Source organism: Stylophora pistillata, chromosome 7 (genome assembly GCF_964205215.1).
Source record: "Stylophora pistillata chromosome 7, jaStyPist1.2, whole genome shotgun sequence".
NCBI lineage: Eukaryota > Metazoa > Cnidaria > Anthozoa > Scleractinia > Pocilloporidae > Stylophora > Stylophora pistillata.
The window spans coordinates 1,234,236-1,253,317 of NC_142525.1; the positions used below are offsets into that span (position 1 = coordinate 1,234,236).

Below are 19,082 nucleotides of genomic sequence, written 5' to 3' on the forward strand. Positions count from 1 at the left end.
TCACAAGAATGAAGGAAATGATCACCAACTAAAGAAGTTCTGGATTGCTTAACATATTTTCCTTGTTAGCAGCTTGGGAAATCCATGGAAGACACCATGGAGAAAGCGCATACTGATGTAACAATCAAAAGAATTTGCACTCCTTTATCCACCCCCACTCCCAAAGAAGGCACCTAGTGTTTACGTTTATCACTGCGATAATACCTACCACTCCCTTGCATTTTGAGGAGAACTGCCCAGTAAAGAATTTCCGTTCTACAGCGCACGTGTGTGTAGTTCAATTCAGGTTCAAAGTGAAAGCGCATTGGTCAGATAACGCTATCCTGTCAGCGGCCATCGACTCTGCATGATATCACGTGACCCGTTCCAAGCCCCTCCCTCCGCTTTGTTATGAGTATGGCTCCGAATGTTTTCCTATGAACAGAGCTCTATGGTTCTTCTGCCCTTGTATATATTTTGCATGAGCTGCATGGGTTGATTTGTTTTTTGAAAACACTCCAATGTAAACGGATGCGTATTGTGGACATAGGAGAGTTTGTGGGCTGAGGTGTAGCGCAACACTCGTGAGCTTTCTTCGGATGTGACAAGCTTCCCGTGCGTGGCTTAGCGACTCGTTAGAAGTTCAAATTCTTCAGTGAACAGTGCGGTCGTAAATTCATCGCTTGAGATATTCAACATGGCATACGGACTGGACGATATTGATTTGGCTGCGCTGAAGGTGAGTTAGGTTTCTCTTTATGCCCTGACAATCTCTTTTTGGGGGCTGAATTCAAAGATCTTTTGCAATTGATTTCGCAGTATTTTAAGAGCGCCTAAGACCGGTGAACTCACAGGTTGATGAAGATATTGAACTGAGAAGAAATGTGTAATCCTAAGAGCTCTCATTGCATGGTGACATTTCGGCGATATATTTATGAGATGTAATTTTTTTGTGCGATCTACTCGAAGAAGCCGTTGTCCAGACAATTCTAACGTGAAATCCCGTTGATTTTACCTACTGTGCTTTATCTATTTCTTTATCTTGCCTGTAATCTATAACAAAGCTAAGTAATAGGTATTGCCTTTGCAGGATCCGGCCGGAATATTCGATCTGGTCGAAGTTGTTGGGAATGGAACGTATGGGCAAGTACACAAGGTATTGCTGAGAGGATATTAGATAAAATTGCCTGATCAATTCGCGATGTATAATCATTTCTAGCCCGGTAACTCGTTATTCTACAATTCCTGTGCATTTCATTTTTCGTGTGAATTTTTCATGCGATTGAAATAAAGAATACGTTTCTTTTGTTCTAGAATTAATTGCGATTTCCTAGTCGCAGAATAACCAGGCTTATAGCAAAATTAAGGACGATTTTCATGCGAATGTTCTCATGACAATGTGATGGTTGATAATTTGTCAGCTCAACTATTTAGCTTTGAATCGAGAACTGAAAAATCTTTCGCTCTCGAAGGATAAAATTATGTGTTCATTTAGCCAGTTTTTAAGACAGCTCTTTGTTTTTTAACAGCATGATAACAATTTAACAGAAGAATTGACTTCTTTCTTGTCAGACTTCTTATTTCCTCTCTGATCATGTATTTGATAAATTATTGATGCTAAGTGGCAGATAAGAATTTCTGTTGCACGCTAAACGCCATATACTGAAGGATCAGAGAGGATTAAGGAGAGCTTAAAATGGTATGTGATGAAAGAAATTATTGTTTTCATTCCTTCATTTTCATTACCAACCCCATAGAATGGATGTCTCATTTCAGCTCCCTCTTATTAAAAACAGATGTAGAAAGTTTGAAGTAGCTTTTGCTCACCATACCGAAAATGTTTGCGTTAGACGAGAACGGAAAAGTAATCTCTTGCCATTAAGTTTTCTTAATTAATGAAACTTCTCTCGATTCCAAAGTTATCCTATGGATAGAGTGGCTTTCATTCTTTTTTACTAGAACAGAAGGACCAAAACATGTCAGTCAGTGTTCTTTGTTCTTTTAAATTAACTCAATTGGAAACAATTTTAAAGATAATTACCCATTATGAAATGTTATTATTCCAATTTTATAGTAAATAGATAATTGGTTCCTCAGCCCAGTTAAACGACGCAACCAGACTTTCAACCTTCTGTGAAACAGGCAGTATTTTTATTTTTACTCAAGCAGTAACACTGAACAGTGATTTTTGGGAACATTTCAGTATTCAAGTTGCTGCTTTCTGTAACTTAAAACTTTAAGTTGAGCTGTTTTTAAAGAAGTTCCATGACATCCCAGCATGTTTTGTTTGAACTTGTTTATGTTATGGCAGAATTTTCAATTATGATTTGGTTTTTAACATGTGATTTATATCTGAAGGATTGTTATGTAGGAAATAATAATGTTGATGACAAATCTAGCGCAGTGGTTTACTCTGTTGGATCCTCTGCCAATTGCACTGAGAGAATGTTAACTTGATGTTGGGTTTCAACCCTATTTATATTTTATTGAAACAAAATAATTAGGTTTGATCAACTGAGATCATAATGTAACTTGATGACTGCAAAGATTTTCTCAAGCTGACCTTTGAAGCGGTAGCCCTTTGTCAGAACTCAGTTGTCAAAGAGAGGAACATTTTGAATTTTATGATGAGCAGAAGACAAAAAGAAATTCTTTTATCCCTCTGATAGTTATGATCACGGTCAATTCTGAATGAATTATCAGAAAAACTCGCATTATTCTCAGTCAAGCTTGGTACTTACTTGAGGTTTTGTGAACTTCAGTATTTAAAGCATGGGAAACAAATTTGAATATTTGTTTCCTTAACAAATCTAGGGTCGTCACAAGAGAACTGGGCAGCTTGCAGCCATCAAAATAATGGATGTTACAGAAGTAAGTATTCCTTACTAACTCTGTTGAAATATTTTTTTATGGTACATTTATGTAGCCCTATTAAACATTTTTTGCATATTGAATAAGTATTTATCTATTAACTTTAAACCCTGTTATTATATGGCTGTGTCTCGCAAGGACTGGGAACTACCAAATTCACAAATTTGATTGGCTGAAATCAATGTTGATAGTGGTCTAGCTTTTCCCATCTAGACCGGCATCTATACCGGTCTAGAAAAAAAAGGTACAAAGAATATAAAAAATTGGCATACAAGACACAGCCATGTAATAAACATCTTATTAACCAAGCTAGGTCGTTCTGTATGGGAAAATCTTGACCTTGGTCGCTTGTACAGACCTCATTGCGTTCGGTCTGTACTGGCAACCTCAGTCAAGATTCTCCTAGAGAGACCTCACACTCGGTTAAAAAGAACTAAATAGTGACCAGCATCCAGTTTCTCCATACAGTGACACTGCCAAATCATTTGTTAAGATCACGAAAATAAAGGAAATGATGGGCAACTTAAGAAGCTTTGATCATCAAAAAAAATTCTCCTTGCCAGCACTGAAGGAAATGTATGAAGAAAAGAGTATGGAGAATATGCATACTGATGTCAGGGTGTAAAGGGCTAAGGATAATTATGAATTTTTTTTTTTTTTTTTTTAGGATGAAGAAGAGGAAATTAAGCTTGAAATAAATGTTCTTAGAAAGGTAGGTATCCATACACAAGTAAACCCTTGACCTTGCAAAATTACTTGATGAATTCTTGTACACAAGGATTAAAATTAAACTGCAGCACAACCCTCTGATTCCCACGATAAGTACAATAATTTGTTGATAGATGTCATTTTCTAAAATTTCTTATGTATCAATTTGTCAAAACAATGATAACAATTTGTTGCTTTGGTGTTGAACTTTTTGTCAGTTCCTTGAAACTTACAGATGCTTAAATTTGCCATCTTTTTAGTGGAGATACTATGTCAATTTAGCTGGACATTCTGATGAAATTGTGTGTTTGTATTCTTTAGTTTTCTCATCATCGGAACATAGCTACATACTATGGAGCTTTTGTGAAGAAGGGGTTACCAGGACAAGAAGACCAGCTCTGGGTATGTTATTGATTATAGTTCATGCACCTCTCTATGGCCACTTTTAATAGGACGTGCTAAAAGAGAACCATGGAAGCTTCAATGGCCCAGTGGAAAATTGAACTCTGGACTGAGAGGTCTGGGCACAAGACCTGACTGTGTTATTGTAATGAATCCTTGGGTAAAATACTTTACTCTCACCGGGTCTCTCTCTCTACCCAGGAGTGTAAATTGATACTTAAAACCAGTTAGGATGTGCACAAAAATGGCAGGGGGGAGGGACCTATAGTTGACCACTTCATCCAAGTGGAATAGACAGTCTCCTAGTGCTACAGAATTCAAGGACAGTCACCTGCAATTATTGGTCACATGGACTATCAGCCTCACTCCCCCTTCCCCCTCCCCCATCCCCCCTCCCTCTCCCCCTCCCTCTCCCCCTCCCCCCTCCCCCTCCCTCTCCCCCTCCCCCCTCCCCCTCCCTCTCCCCCTCCCCCTCCCCCTCCCTCTCCCCCTCCCCCCTCCCCCTCCCTCTCCCCCTCCCCCCTCCCCCTCCCTCTCCCCCTCCCCCCTCCCCCTCCCTCCCCCTCCCCCTCCCCCCTCCCCCTCCCATCACAGACTTTCAGACAACCCTTTTCATGACTTTAATCTTGTTTGATATGATTTAAATAGAAGCAGTCCTGTTTCCTAGTTTTTATTTGAAGTAGTGTTCAAGGCCAATCTAAGATTAATGGCTGTCTAGTCAGACAATCTCCTATTACACTCTTATGGTGTGATTATATGTTCTAAAGCATTATTTGTTCATTTTTTTGTCAGCTTGTAATGGAGTTTTGCGGTGCAGGGTCCATAACAGACCTGGTTAAAGGTAAATTTACGAGTAATTTTTCTCCAGTAAGGTTTACACTATAATGCAATTTAAACCAAATATATAAAAGGGTAAAGCTTGAATTCCCAATGACATTTTTTTGTCTTTGTTTTAAAGCTTCAAGAGGAAAAGCTTTAAAGGAAGAGTGGATCTCATATATTTGTCATGAAGTGCTTAATGTAAGTTTTCCAGTGCATCTATTACCAGGCATTTGGGGTGTCACTGATGATATTTATTGTTGTCAGGTTTAAAACTCTCTTCTGTTTTTTAGGGAGTTAGTCACCTTCATCAAAACCATGTCATTCACAGAGATATAAAAGGACAGAATGTGCTACTAACAGACAGTGCTGAGGTGAAATTAGGTAAGGACATTGCACTGTACAATATTTGTTTTTTTATAACTTTTTTCAGTGGCTGGATTATTTCACTTATCAATTCAACACCAATTAAGAAGTTTAGAGCGTGATCAAATGACTCTAATCCGCCAATCATAGCTTAGCTCCAGATGCATCAGCTGAAGGACTTACTGCAGCATAGCATACATTTTTTTTTTTGAAATGCCATTTGAACATTGAAGGTGCAGTTATAAGTTCACGTACTCCATCTGATAAAACTGAATGGCGTGAGTTGTACCAAATGTTGTGCTGCTGTGATATTCATTCACAAACTCTTATTATGCAGTTGATTTTGGAGTTAGTGCTCAGTTGGACAGAACCATTGGAAGACGAAATACCTTCATTGGTACTCCTTACTGGTAAGAAAAGCTGTGTGTGTGTTGTAATTCATGAAAACATAGTGAAGGCATTTTTTCCTCCAAGCAAAAAGTCAGTTATTTTGCACCCTAATGTGGAACTGTTGAAAATCTTTTTAGTTCAGTCAGAATGTGGACATGTGAAAGAGAAACTTCAATTGATACTTTTCATCTTTTGTGAAGCTAAAATATAAAGAGGTTCAAAGCATGATTACTTATGACACAAAAATGCTGATTTACATGATGATTTTATTGTAGGATGGCACCAGAAGTAATTGCTTGTGACGAGCAGCCAGATGCCACTTACGACAACAGGGTAAAAAAAATTTTAGGAATAATTTTTTGTCTTTATACCTCTGAATAGATGCACTGATAAGGTTCTTTTAGTGGGTAGCACATCAGAAGGAACAACAGCACTAAGAAAAATAATTTTGACCTCACGACCCCCTCCCTCCCCTCTACATACATACATACATACGTTAGTTGACCACTCCCCATGGGGGCTTTTCAGGGCCAATTCCCACCCATCCCACCCCAAGGGAGGACATCCACAACACAGTATTCTCGTGCGTGGGAAATTAACGTCTCCTACCCCTAACCCTGCAGGAGACGGGCCCTACGGTTTATTCGTCCTTATCCGAGAAGACTAGAATATCTATCCATTTCTTGATGTGTAGAAAGGTAGCAAATTCTCCTCACTTATTTTAAGACCATGAGTATCGGTCAGGCCGGGGCTTGAACCCTCAACCTCCCGCACAACACAATCCAGCGCTCTAACCAATTGAGCTAACTGGGAGGGGGTTAACCAGGAGGTCCTCTAAAGATATAGTGAGATTTTGAGGGAGGAAAGGGCCAATGTTGCATCTCAAGTCATTGTTTTTAGAGGTTACCACCATTTTTCTGTTCTGTTCTTTCCCTTTAGAAGCACAATTATAATGTATTGTCAAGTGGTTAGGTAATCAGGATTGAGAAAAAAATATACAAAGTCTGATTTGCCAGTAAATTCTCTCAATTACAACAAAAGAAACTTATAGCAGACAGCAGGGAGATCTGATATTGCAATCTTTGAAGAGGAAGGGTTAAAATGAATTTGAATTGAGCAGAAAGTTAGCAACTTTGAGTTGAAGTGATTAAAGATTTTTTTTGGTTATTATTTCAGTGTGATATGTGGTCCATAGGAATCACTGCAATTGAAATGGCTGAGACTCAGCCACGTGAGTACTGTTTGTTATTAATGATTGGGAATTGAAATCACAAATCTTGTTCTTCATTAGATGGTCATGAAAATATTACAAGTTAACAAAGACAGAACTTTCTTACACAGCTTTATGTGACATGCATCCAATGAGAGCTTTGTTTCTGATCCCACGGAGCGATCCTCCACGCCTTAAATCAAAGAAGGCATGGTCAAAGAAGTTCCATAATTTTGTCAACACATGCCTGATCAAAGATTACCAGCATAGACCGACAGCAGACCAGCTCTTGCAGGTAACTCTGTCAGGATCATTGTTGTTTTCAACCTTACTGCCATCTTCCTTTTTCACCTTGCCATTATAGTCATTTTATATTAGTCATTGTTGCAATCATCAGCGGCAACATGGTCATCACTATAATTACATCGTACAAATAATAAACATGCTTTGAATGGTTGAGCTTTTATTGTCCATGCAATTTGTAAAATACAGCCTATTGAAGGTACAGAGTTTTGAACAGTAATTGGTTTTCACCCGAGTTTGAATTTGCATATCATTCTTATCCATCACACAAGCTTCTCTCTAGACCCAGCTCATCAGGAGGAATTTTAAGATTAAGAGATCGTGTACCCTGCTGGCAGAGGCATTTATTTGTTAACTTCTCCTACGGTCCACGTAAAAATAAAGTCCTCTGCGCTCAGCCTGTTAAATCTTTTTTGAGCATGTGTGACCTGTTGCTTAGAAACAAATGAGTTCCCGGTAGTACTCGGCCAACTATATAGCTAAATAGGATGCATGTGCATAAAAAGGTGTTTAAAACAGGCTCTGACTGGTTTTGCAAATCAGAGTTTTACAACCCGGGGAGCAGGGTTGGTGTAGTGGTGAGAGCCTCACCTTCCACCAAAGTGTCCCGGGTTTGATTCCCGGACCCGGCATCATAAGTGGATTGAGTTTGTTGGTTCTCTACTCTGCTCCGAGAGGTTTTTCTCCGGGTACTCAGGTTTTCCCCTCTCCTCAAAAAAACCATCATTTGAATTTATTTAATTTAGAGTTTATTTAGATTTACACACAACCCCACAAGCTGTTCAGCTTTAAACATTATCGTGTCTAAATAAAGGTGTTATTATTATTATTATTATTATTATCCACAAACTTGGATAATTCTCAGCTGCATTCTTGAAGAAGATTTAACAGACCGAGCGCAGAGGACTTTATTTTTACGCAGACTGTAGGGGAAGTTAACAAATAAACGCCTCTGCCAGCAGGGTAGAGATGGTGTAAAAATGAGTAGAAAAGCTGAAAAATTGAATTGACAGATTTGTATTATCTTAATGCTTTGGCTTTTGGGCTACCCAAGTACCTTGGTTTATTCTGTAAAAGGTGAAACGAAGGTAATGTTTTTTTTACTTCAGCATGAATTCATCCGTGATGCAAGATCTCACGAAAGGAAGATAAGAATTGAATTGAAGGATTTCATTGACAGGATGAAAAAGAAGAGAGGTTAGTGCAGTTGTTTGTTCTCTTCTAACTTGTGGAAAGATATTGGACCATGGCTAGTCTTTTGGTGTTTTGTTGCACAATTGACCACTTTCATAAATGGCTGCCAGATTAATATTCTTTTGTTTAAATTTAAATTAGCCTTTCTGGCCGCGCTTGAGATAATGAATTCTTTTGAATTTTGTTCTGGAGAAGGAGGCCAGAGAGGCTAATTTAACTTTAAACAAAAGAACATTGATCTGGCTGCCATTTATGAATCAAAGTGGTCTATAATTATAGTATTTTCTGCTTTTTCTTTGCAGCTCCACCTGATCATGAAGAAGAGTATCAGTATTCAGGAAGTGAAGAGGAAGATGAACAGCTGTTAGCGGGAATGATTGCCGAGGAAATGGGGTGAGAACCTTGTTATCAGGCAAGTTTATTCTTGCCTCTTGTTGAAATATTTCTTCACTTTAAAGAAAGTTAGAGTGAAACGCTATAACAAGATAGGGACCTGGACACTACATATGATTTGCCTGATAGGGGACCGGTGCGAGCTTTTCGTACCACGTTGTTCTTATTACAGGTTCTCATCATTCTGTAGCAAGAATGCTCATCTCTATTAAATGAACGTCTCGGTGAAATGGATTAATTCCTATCTATGACGAGAACATGTAACAAGAACAACGTGGTACAGGCGGCTCACACCGGGTCCCTATCAGGCAAATCATATGTAGTGTCCAGGTCCCTATCTTGTTATAGCGTTCCACTCTAAAAGTAGTACCTGGTAACCAGTGTTGGGTTACAAAAGTTTTAAGTTCAGTTTTTGAGTGTTTTGTCTGACTTTTCTTGTAAGGATATCTTCTCACTTCAAAACTAAATGACATTCCTGACTCACCTTACTCATGTTTTTTCCTACAGAATTGTAAATGTTCAGTCAACCTTGAGAAGAAATTTAACCCTCATGCAAGGAGGAACTTTTGGAAGAGGTGAGAATATGCGAATAAAAGGAATTCAAAATGTTAGAGATATCTTCATAGCTCTGATCAAACCTGTTGTTTTTCAGTGTGATTGTTTTTCAGTGTTAACCGCCTCCCGGTTAGCTCAATGGATAGAGCACTGGACTGTTGTGCGGGAGGTCGAGGGTTCGAGCCCCGGCCAGACCAACACTCAGGGTCTTAAAGTAATTGAGAAGAATTTGCTGCCTTTCTATAACATCAAGAAATGGTTTAGATATTCTAGTCTTCTCGGATAGGGACGAATAAATGGAGGTCCCGTCTCCTGCAGGGTTAGGGGTAGGAGACATTAATTTCACACGCACGAGATTTCTGTGTGAAGGATGTCCTCCCCTGGGGTGCGTTGGGTGGGTTTATTAGAGGGCCATGTGTTAGAAAACTCTTTACTGGGTTAATCGTGTATCTACCCTCTCGAAATAAAGAACATTGTATTGTATTGTATTGTCATACTGGACAAAAGGTTTCTTATTGATATTGTTTAAGTCAATGTTTATTGCAAAACATTTGTAGCATAAATTGTCAGTGATCTTCCAAGTTATTTATATCATTAATAAACTGAGCCATTCTTGTTTAGGTCATAATTATCCACCTAGAAGGACAAGTAGTGGCAGCAGTCCAGTGAGTTATACATTTTCATTGCTTTCGTTTTTTTTGTTTATTAAAAGTACAAAAGAAGGTTTTCTACAGAATTTTGAATTCTTTAAAAATTGGGGAAACTTTTAAACTAAACATTAGACCTTGAAAAAGTATGGAAATAACTTTAGTTCTTTTAAAGTTAATGGAAACTTTCAAGCTGATTTCTGGGTTATTACACCATTTGGTAGTTGAATTCCACATGAAACATCTTGACCAAAATGTTGAACTAGCATAATCAGAAAAGTTCCAGTTTTTAAGGCAAACTCTTGACAACCTCTTTTCCTATTAGGTAACTTTATTTTATCTCAATCTTGAGTCTAAAACTTGAAAATAATGGTATGAAAGAGATGTGAATTTTGAACACTTAAGTTTTTACAAACCCTGAAACAAGGCAGCTAGTCTCTTTGTCTATGTTGGAGCCACTGTTTGGTCACACAACATGCTAGTGAAAGATAGCGCTTTGTGTGTCAAGACTAAACAATGGCTGTGAAAGCGAATATCACCCTCTTTGAGTTTACAAAGTTGTTTTTCCATTCCTTCCTGTTATAGGAAATGAACCCCAACCATGTCCCTCCGCAGCACATGGGTGCAACTGGTGGCTATGATAATGATGTGTTCCTGGACTCAAGCGTTGACAGCTTTATGACATTTCAAACAGATGACACCCTGACAGCATCCAGCCATTCACGACATCGGTGAGACTTACAGTCCAACTTTTGCTATTTAGCTACACATGTAGATGCCATGTTCCATTATCACAGGTCTGATTTCTCTGTACCTTGTAGCCAGCAACTTGAAGTATTGTTTGCCCTTTTGTATTGGATGCTAAGTTATTCAGGGCTCCTAAGAGATTTAGGTTAGATGTCTGGTTGATAATATTTGACATAAGAAACGTTTTTATTAACATCATTATGCATATTCATCATTCTCTTTTCTGCACATATCCTTTGGTACAGATAAGGAGAATTTTTTTGCCAATCAAAACCTCCTGGGTTGGCAATCAATTCCTTTGTTTCCATGGTAATAATGTCTTATTCAGCATTAGTACTGGAAAGGGAAACTAGATGCAGGTCGCTCTTGACATTTAAGGATTAACTTCTTGTTTCAGTGTTTCAATGGATGGACAGCAAGATGGTGAATCCACATTGCGACCTCAAAGGGAAGGTATGTAGTTACAACACATTTCTGATTTATAATTCAAGTGCTAAATGTCTCCTGGCTAGCTTTAATGATGACTTCTGCCAAGGTTATTGAAACATCAGTCTCTGTAACACACAGCAATCCATATCAGGAATATCGTTGCCAGAGAAATCAAACCTCACTGTCAAGTGTTACTTTCAGTTGGTCTACTGTTGTGGTTAAATTTTTATTTTCAAAACTGATCTCCCTCTCAGCTCACCAAGAGGATGTGGATGGCTATGACACAATGGTAGTAAAGGACGACGATGATGACTCGGTATTAAGCTTTGTTCTTTGTTTTGTTGCTGTCGTTTTTGTTGTTGTTGTTTTTCTTTTTTACTGAGTTATAATTAGTTCATTAAGCTGTTGGTGGTTTAGTAAAATGTTCACTCTATTATCGAAGTATGTACCTTTCTTTTGCTTCCTTGTGCCAAGATAGTGCTTTATGAGTATAGTTACTGATTGAAATTTATGAAACAAGCACTAAGCTCTCATGTTTCCAAGAGTGAATGGGTCACGTTTTAATATTTTTCTCCGACAGTCTAGTGCCTCAACTGCCAGTATTGGTGAGACAAGTAACCCCACTCGACCCCTGACGAACAATCTGCCGGATGTGCTGCCAACGCAACAGCAAGTAAAGGTATGAGGGGTGGGGAGGGCTGGGCAGAAATATGCAATAAATATCACAGGTCTGCGATGTGTGCAGAGAATGGGTTATTGAAATTTTCGAAAACCATGTTAAATTTTAATTTTAAGATATTACTTATAACTTATAAGATCTTAAATGAGCAATCTACTAGTTATTTAGAACCTATTATACAAGAATACCACCCATCAAGAACACTGAGATCATCAACACGCTTACAGGTATGCATCCTACCTATTAAATCCAATTCCTATGGCGGACGCGCTTTTTCAGTATCTGCACCGAAACTATGGAACTCAATTCCCGAATATATTAAAAGAGCGGAAACAGTAGAAACATTCAAAACTAGGCTTAAGACATTTTTGTTTAAAAAACATTACTGTTAATTAATTACTTATTCTTATGTCTTATGTCTTAATAATCTGTTGTTAGGCGCATTGAGATTAGAAATGCGCCCTATAAGCATCTATTTATTAATCATGTCCACGATAACTTTCGGAACGTTTGACTGTTTCTTCTTTTTTAACTGTTTGGGTGATTTTTCTGGTGAAATCTTACTTCTTAAACACATGGATTTTCTTCGCCTCATTCGCCATCTTCCTGGTATCTGACAATTTTATTTATTTATTTATTTATTTTTTTTCAATTCAGAAGTCTCCTGATGATCGCCGTAAGTCATCAGATGAATCCATCGCTTCCTCCATTGTACCTCAGGATCCCAGGAGAGACAGGAAATTCTCTAAACAACGAAGTTTTGGCTTCGGTCGTCAATCCCAAGCTCCTTCAGAGGTTTCGGTGAACTTGACTCCTGACAGAACTTCAATTGCTAACGTGGATGATTTGGGAGTAAGTTGACTCGCTAGTTGATTGCCAGAACAGACACCATAGTTTTTTCGGTTATCTAAGACGAACACGGAGGACTGTTCACGGGCGCGGCGGGCAAATGAAACTATTAATTGAGATATTATTTTCCTCCCGCGATCGCTTGTCGCGCGTGTGAAAAATCCGCACTCACCTTCCGCGCGTGTGACTGACTCTTGCACGCCTTCCTAGCGTACAGCTGATTCACGTGTGTAAGTGATTTGTGTTGTTAACTCGCCCCTGCTCGAAGAAATAATTTGCGCAGGTTATACTCTATACATGAACGACGAAAATATTAGTTCAAAAACTTTAAAAAAATTTCATTTCTTTCAGATGCCGCAGATAAGAAAGTACAAATACAAATTCCGAACAGAAATCTTATGTGGAGCACTTTGGGGTACTGAAGAATTTACAGTTTTCTATCTTATGATTCACCATTAATTTTTGTGGCCTTTTGATTTAAATCAAATCTCGTAATTCTTGTTCTTATGGTATTTTTAAGGAGTCAATCTTCTTGTTGGAACAGAAAGTGGATTATATTTACTGGATCGGAGTGGTTATGGCAAAGGTGAACATGATTTTGTTTGTACTTAAATCCTCCCCAGTTTTCCCGATCTTTTTTTATAGCAGTTTGTTTCCTGTTTCAATGTCTTAATGTCTTTGTGTGTTTGTCTGGTCTGTTCTTTTATTCATTGAATTTTAACGTTACTGAAGATGTGGTGTCCTTTTCTCAGTTTTTCAACTGATATCCAGACGCAGATTCCAACAGATAGATGTACTGGAAGGAATAAACGTTCTTATTTCCATTAGTGGTAAGTTTTTCTTTCTCTTCTATTCGTATCTCATCCTTTTAGTTCGAATTGTTTTATCTATTGCTTGATTTTTAAGCACTTTGAGTTCCTGTTGACTTTAAGTTTGAATCAAGCGTCCACTTTCAACCTTTGACAATTTTACTTAATTTTGTAGGAAAACAAAACAAACTTCGTGTGTATTACCTGTCATGGTTGAAAGCCAAGATTCTAAAAGGAGAAGAGGTAAAGAACTTCGTCGCTCTTTAAAACTCCTATGTCTTCATTTTTCGCAGACAAAACGAAAATGTGTTTGGACTTTTTTGTAGGTATCTTTGTAATGCTCTATGTATTTTCTCTCTTGTTTTGTTTTTGTTTTTTATTTGTATGCAGGCGGAGAATCTCCGAAGGCAGAAAGGTTACACAACAGTCGGTGATCTGGAAGGATGTGTTCACTACAAAGTTGGTAAGAATGATTCAAATATTTAACAGGAGGAATTTTCTGGAATGTTATCCCGATTTCCATAATATGAAACGACTAGGAGTACTACCCCTCCCTCGGGAGGGACGATAGGTTGTCATGGGTCATTATCTGCTTTCCCCTCTCCCTCCCCCACCCCACCCGGTTAGTTCTGGGTTGAGAGGGGTACTAGGAGAGTAGATTGTCTTGCCAGGGTACGAACCCAGACCTCTCTGTCTGGAATTCAGCGCGGTAACCATCACGCAACGTCGTATCCCAGATATAAACTGTGAATATTGACCAACTTCTCTCTTGCCTTGCAGTGAATTTCCATCGAATTAAATTTCTTGCCATCGCCACTGAAAATAAGATTGAAGTTTACGCGTGGGCTCCGAAGCCATATCACAAGTTTATGGCTTTTAAGGTGAACTCAATTGAGTAGCTACTGCATAACTGAATTTTTGATTGTCGATGGTTTTTTTTAGCTCACTGTCTCAAACATCGAGCCGTAGAACGAATCTTTGAGCCCGGTACTTTGTGTGGAAACTTTCCGAAGGAACACTGGACGCATCCGTGATTAGGAAATCATAATCCCAGTCTCACCCCTATCCATTCGACCGGGTGGGTAGATTAGAAATGGGGAGAGTGTACTTAAGTTGCTGCCAAAGTCTACAGGATCTCTCATGAATTTCTTGTACTAAGCACTTTCTGATCACTTCCATCTAGTTCTCATCGAGAAGTGTTTTTTTTTTCTTTCCGCAGTCCTTTCCGTACTTGCCCCAGAAACCTCTGATGTTGAATGTGACGATAGAGGCGGAAAACAGCAGACTAAAAGTCTGTTACTCCTCTGAAATAGGTCAGTGCAACCTTACCCTCTACCCCTCCCCCCTGGAAAAAAACTCCCCAGTACTTACTCGTCACAAATTTTATAAAATATTATTTCTACGAAAGGAGAACTCGAATTTCTGAGCGCAGAGGGTGCGACGAAGTGCCCCAAGCCTCTGTTTGATAACGAGGGTAAGTGAGAAACCTGTCAAATGACAAGGATTCAGCTCTCATTGGCGTACAATTCATTTACACCAAAAAGGTTTTGCGGTTTGCCTCAATTTGCAAGGGACGGTTTTGGAACTCGGGGATGGCTCGTAAATCCTAGAGGTTCAGATTGCGGTCATAAATAATAAAATCACTCGATTATATCCTCTTTCATTGTGTTATTTGAATACAGAGAGGAAACCGGAGAGAATATGCTTATTCATCCAGTTTTGTGTTGTAGGATTTCATGCTGTCGACTTGGACTCAGCATCAGTTAACGATTTATTTATTCCCAATCAGGTCAGTTTGATCGAATGATTTCTTTCCTGTTGTCGTTGTCAATATTGAACAATGTTTTTCCAGGAAGTAAAGGAATACTCATTTCAGGAATTATGTTAGGTCGAAGTTGATTCTCATTTTCACTCTTTTTCTTACGTTTTTACAGCTTCAAGAAAATTTCCAGCCGCATGCTATCATACCTTTACCAAGTAAGGATCGTTGTGATTTTCTCCCCTCTAAAGAGAGACGAACCATATGGAGACTGTTAAGGGGAATTTGTGATTCTGTCAGCCGTTTGTTTCAATGATATCAAGTCAGATGTTTACTGTTTCGCTTTTTTTAAGTCGACCTGGAGTTTAACTCTTTAATGAGTGAAAACTGTCTTTGCCTTTTTCGATGTTGTTTAGCTGGTTGTCATTGAGTGTTCCTATTGTGTTTTAGGTTCGAGTGGTTTAGAACTTCTTCTCTGTTTTAACAGTAAGTACAATTGCATAACTAACCTAAAGAGCTTCGCTATGAGTTTTGAGGTTTCTCAAACCAGCATAACTTTTCATCGGATCTTAGAGTTTCCTTCTAAGTTCGAGCGGTTCTGTCCGATTTCAACCTCTTCTGTCGGAGCCATTCGATGTTTGACGAAACCCTCCGTAACTGCAGGGAACCTTACGAAATTAGACGTAATCGTCCGAATTCATACGAAATCGACCGAAATCAGGCGGAAACGTCCCGAACGGACGAGTCCGACCAAACTGAGAGGAAACCATCCAGAGTAGGATGGAATCTTCTGCAATGAAACGCTAGGGTTTAAAATTGTATGGAAACGGATTGTTTTGTTGGAAATGCGACGAAATGGTTTGGTCGTTAGCATTACAGCATAACTTATATTTTAATTTAGAGTTGTAATACTGCTACATTTTACCTAGATGAGGGTGTTTATGTGAATACGAATGGAGAACTGGTGAGACATGCTGTGTTGCAGTGGGGGGAGACCCCTTACGCTATCGGTAAGTCTTCCATTAACAAAAGGATTAACTCTACTTCGGTTTCAAATTATTTTTTAAAAAAAAATTGTCAAAAAGGTATTTTAAAATTGTCAGCACTTTTCAAAAGTTGGCGGTAAAATCTCGCGCTTGTAAAGAAGCACTTTCGCCTTTAAAATTACCCTTGGCGTACTATCGCTCTCGTCAGGAAAAATTTTGAGACGTTTTCAATTGAGCGCCAAAAGCAATTTTTGCTTTAGACTATTCCGCGTTGTGATTGGTTTAGACAACACGTACTACTTTCTCGACCAATCAAATTCCAAACTAAAACCAATTACAACTCGGTGACTCGCGTTTTCCCGCGCTTCAGACAGATTGACAATTCTGAGATCTCATTGGCTACTTGTGATATAAGCCATTGTCTTGATTGGCCTCAGTGATCACTTTGATTTTGGTTTGACGACACCCAATCGAAAAGAACTCTATTTTTTACAATTTCAACTTTTATTGCAGCTCATATAGGCTCCGGACAAATCATGGGATGGGGAGAAAAGGCCATTGAGGTGCGATCTGTGGAGACGGGCCTTCTGGATGGTGTGTTCATGCACAAAAGAGCCCAGACGTTTAGATTCCTCTGTGAGAGAAACGAAAAGGTTAAGTCTCTCCTAAATCTTTGTGTCTGTGGTCATGTGACACGGTTACGCATTTCGTTTGACGATGTGTTGTCATGCTAATTCTAAAACTTGTCACTCTTTTGTAATTTTTGCTCTTCTTCATTTCAGGTTTTCTTCGCTTCTCGGTCGAGTTCGAGTGGCCAGATTTACTTCATGACGCTGAGCAAGACATTTAAAAACTTTGGTTACTGATGTCTACACAAACTGCTCTTTGGGAAGGAAATGAAGTGGTGGCTCATGAAAGAAAGCACGCACAAAGCAACAGTGGTGACTTGGGACCGCACAGAGTTCAGAAGGAGTTGGGTTTTTTTTTAACTGAGAAGCAGAAAACCTTCGTTCATAATCCATCTGAAAAAATCTGCAGAATTTTACGTGTTCCTCGGACTAGGTTTTCTAGGTTTGGGGTTTAAAGTTTAGAAAACCTTGGTCTAATTTTTGCCCTTATCACAATGAACTGAGAGGTGTGTTTTAGCTGCGAAAAGATTCAACTCTTCATTTTTTATGCAAAGATTAACATTAGAATTTATTGGTTGCGTTTTAGTAACACGTCACAAAGGGTAAGATTTAATGATTTGTTAACAAAAGTAAACGCTAAAACGAGACAAAACAAAGCAAAACGAGGAAAGTTAATGGGGAGAGGTTTAATCGCGACTTTGAAAGCACAGAATAACTTCTCCTGAGAAGCTCTGTATAAAGTCTTTTCTTATCCATGTAAATACAGATTGAGTTTGTTTAAGTGCGTTTTTTTGTTTTTTTTTACACATTGAATTCAGTTATTTTAAATCATGCTTTCAAATGTGTATTTTAATGAGAACGTTTTGGTTTTGGATGATGTTTTAGCGCTCGGCCTGAATTCGAGAGTAAGCCATTTATTTTAAACAGGGTTAGAGATTTTTTTAAAATCTTTTTTGAATACTTCTTAGTTTTAGGGGGGCCAATGAACTCTGACGCGCAAGACTCGTTTAATTAGAGAAGAGAGCCCGTGTTAGTTGTATAATCGGGTAGTTCGTGCGACGTTTCGTAGAAATTTCGGTAACTTCGGTCTCCGAACATTGAGCACGAATAGTGTGCTTTATTTATTAACTCTAGAGGCGGGACCTTGTTCGTTAACACAATTTTGTACAGAACACTTTTAACTCGACCAAATTATTGCAAAACGAATTGAACGAAAAGCTAAAAATGTTACTGTGTGATACGCGACGATTTGTCGTGTTTTTTCATGATTTAAAAACTTAAAGTTTTTATTGTTTTTATTGTACTACGGTAATTTATACTGTTCTATTATTATATGGCTGTCTCACAAGGACTGGGAACTACCGAATTCACGAATTTGATTGGATGAAATCAATATTGAAAGCGGTCTAGATTTTCCCATCTAGACCGGTCTAGAAAAAATGATGCAAAGAATATAAAAAATTGGCATACAAGACACAGCCATATAATAAACAGCTTATTAAACGAGCTAGGTCGGTCGCTGGTACAGACCTCACTGCGTTCGGTCTGTACTGGCGACCTCGGATTCTTCCATACAGACCTCCCGCTCGGTCAATAAGAACTAAGTATTAAAATACGGTTTTATTGAATGACTGAGCGGTCATGCTCTTAATACACCACCGAGCTTATATCTCGTGTCGCTTATCTGTTAAAAAGAGCGTTGTAACCCGTAAAGTAATGGTGCTTCCTGAAAAGTGCCCTATTGGTCATGAAAAGCTTCCCCATAACATAAATACTGATTTGTGTGAAATTGTAGTCTCTAAATTGGTGAGGTTCCTCAGTGGCAATGCATAGAGTGAAGGTAGCAAAACATTAAAACAATTTTAATGAGCGATGAACAAGTTAAGTTTTATTATTTTAGATACAGTATTTTGCGTAGACGCCCTAGCTTGTTATCAGTGCTAAATAAAAGTGCGAATATAGATCACCATGTTTTTTAATAAAGCGGAATGGTTAGTAATCCTAGCCTGTCTTCGTTTGATAAGAATTGTTATCCAGGCTACTCTACAATGGTATGCTTCCTCAAGTATGTCCTCTGTTAAAGCAAGTTCTCTTCCTTTGATTCTATTTGTTTCTTATTTTCTTTGTTCTCTTTGTTCTTTGTTCTCCTACTTTAATCTTCTTTTTCCTCCCGAGACTGCGAGTCGACAGTTCTTTACGGGTTTAACTTGTCTACACCTTAAGCCTTTTTAAAGCAAACGTGATTTTACTGGAGACCGGAAGGGGGAGCGGGGTGCGATGTAATTGCTAGTCCATTCTATATTATATTCCTTTTCTCAATTTGGTCAGGGACCCTCTCTGGGTCCCACGGTAACGGGA

General features: G+C 38.6%; 1 protein-coding gene across 1 annotated transcript; it reads left to right on the forward strand.

Annotated features, from left to right (window-relative positions):
* The first annotated feature begins 371 nt into the window (after positions 1–371).
* LOC111328442 (serine/threonine-protein kinase mig-15) lies at positions 372–18,728 on the forward strand. The gene is made up of 34 exons (XM_088727203.1): positions 372–718; positions 1,070–1,135; positions 2,794–2,850; positions 3,518–3,562; positions 3,880–3,960; positions 4,753–4,801; positions 4,919–4,980; positions 5,073–5,163; positions 5,483–5,555; positions 5,811–5,868; positions 6,712–6,766; positions 6,877–7,040; positions 8,158–8,245; positions 8,545–8,635; positions 9,143–9,210; positions 9,812–9,855; positions 10,423–10,568; positions 10,982–11,037; positions 11,268–11,329; positions 11,594–11,692; positions 12,350–12,544; positions 12,893–12,956; positions 13,062–13,127; positions 13,294–13,371; positions 13,526–13,593; positions 13,741–13,813; positions 14,131–14,231; positions 14,570–14,663; positions 15,081–15,139; positions 15,285–15,327; positions 15,560–15,595; positions 16,039–16,119; positions 16,609–16,748; positions 16,878–18,728. The coding sequence occupies exons 1-34, from the start codon at positions 677–679 to the stop codon at positions 16,959–16,961; spliced, it is 2,679 nt and encodes an 892-aa protein (XP_088583329.1). The 5' UTR covers positions 372–676; the 3' UTR covers positions 16,962–18,728.
* The last annotated feature ends 354 nt before the right edge of the window (positions 18,729–19,082 follow it).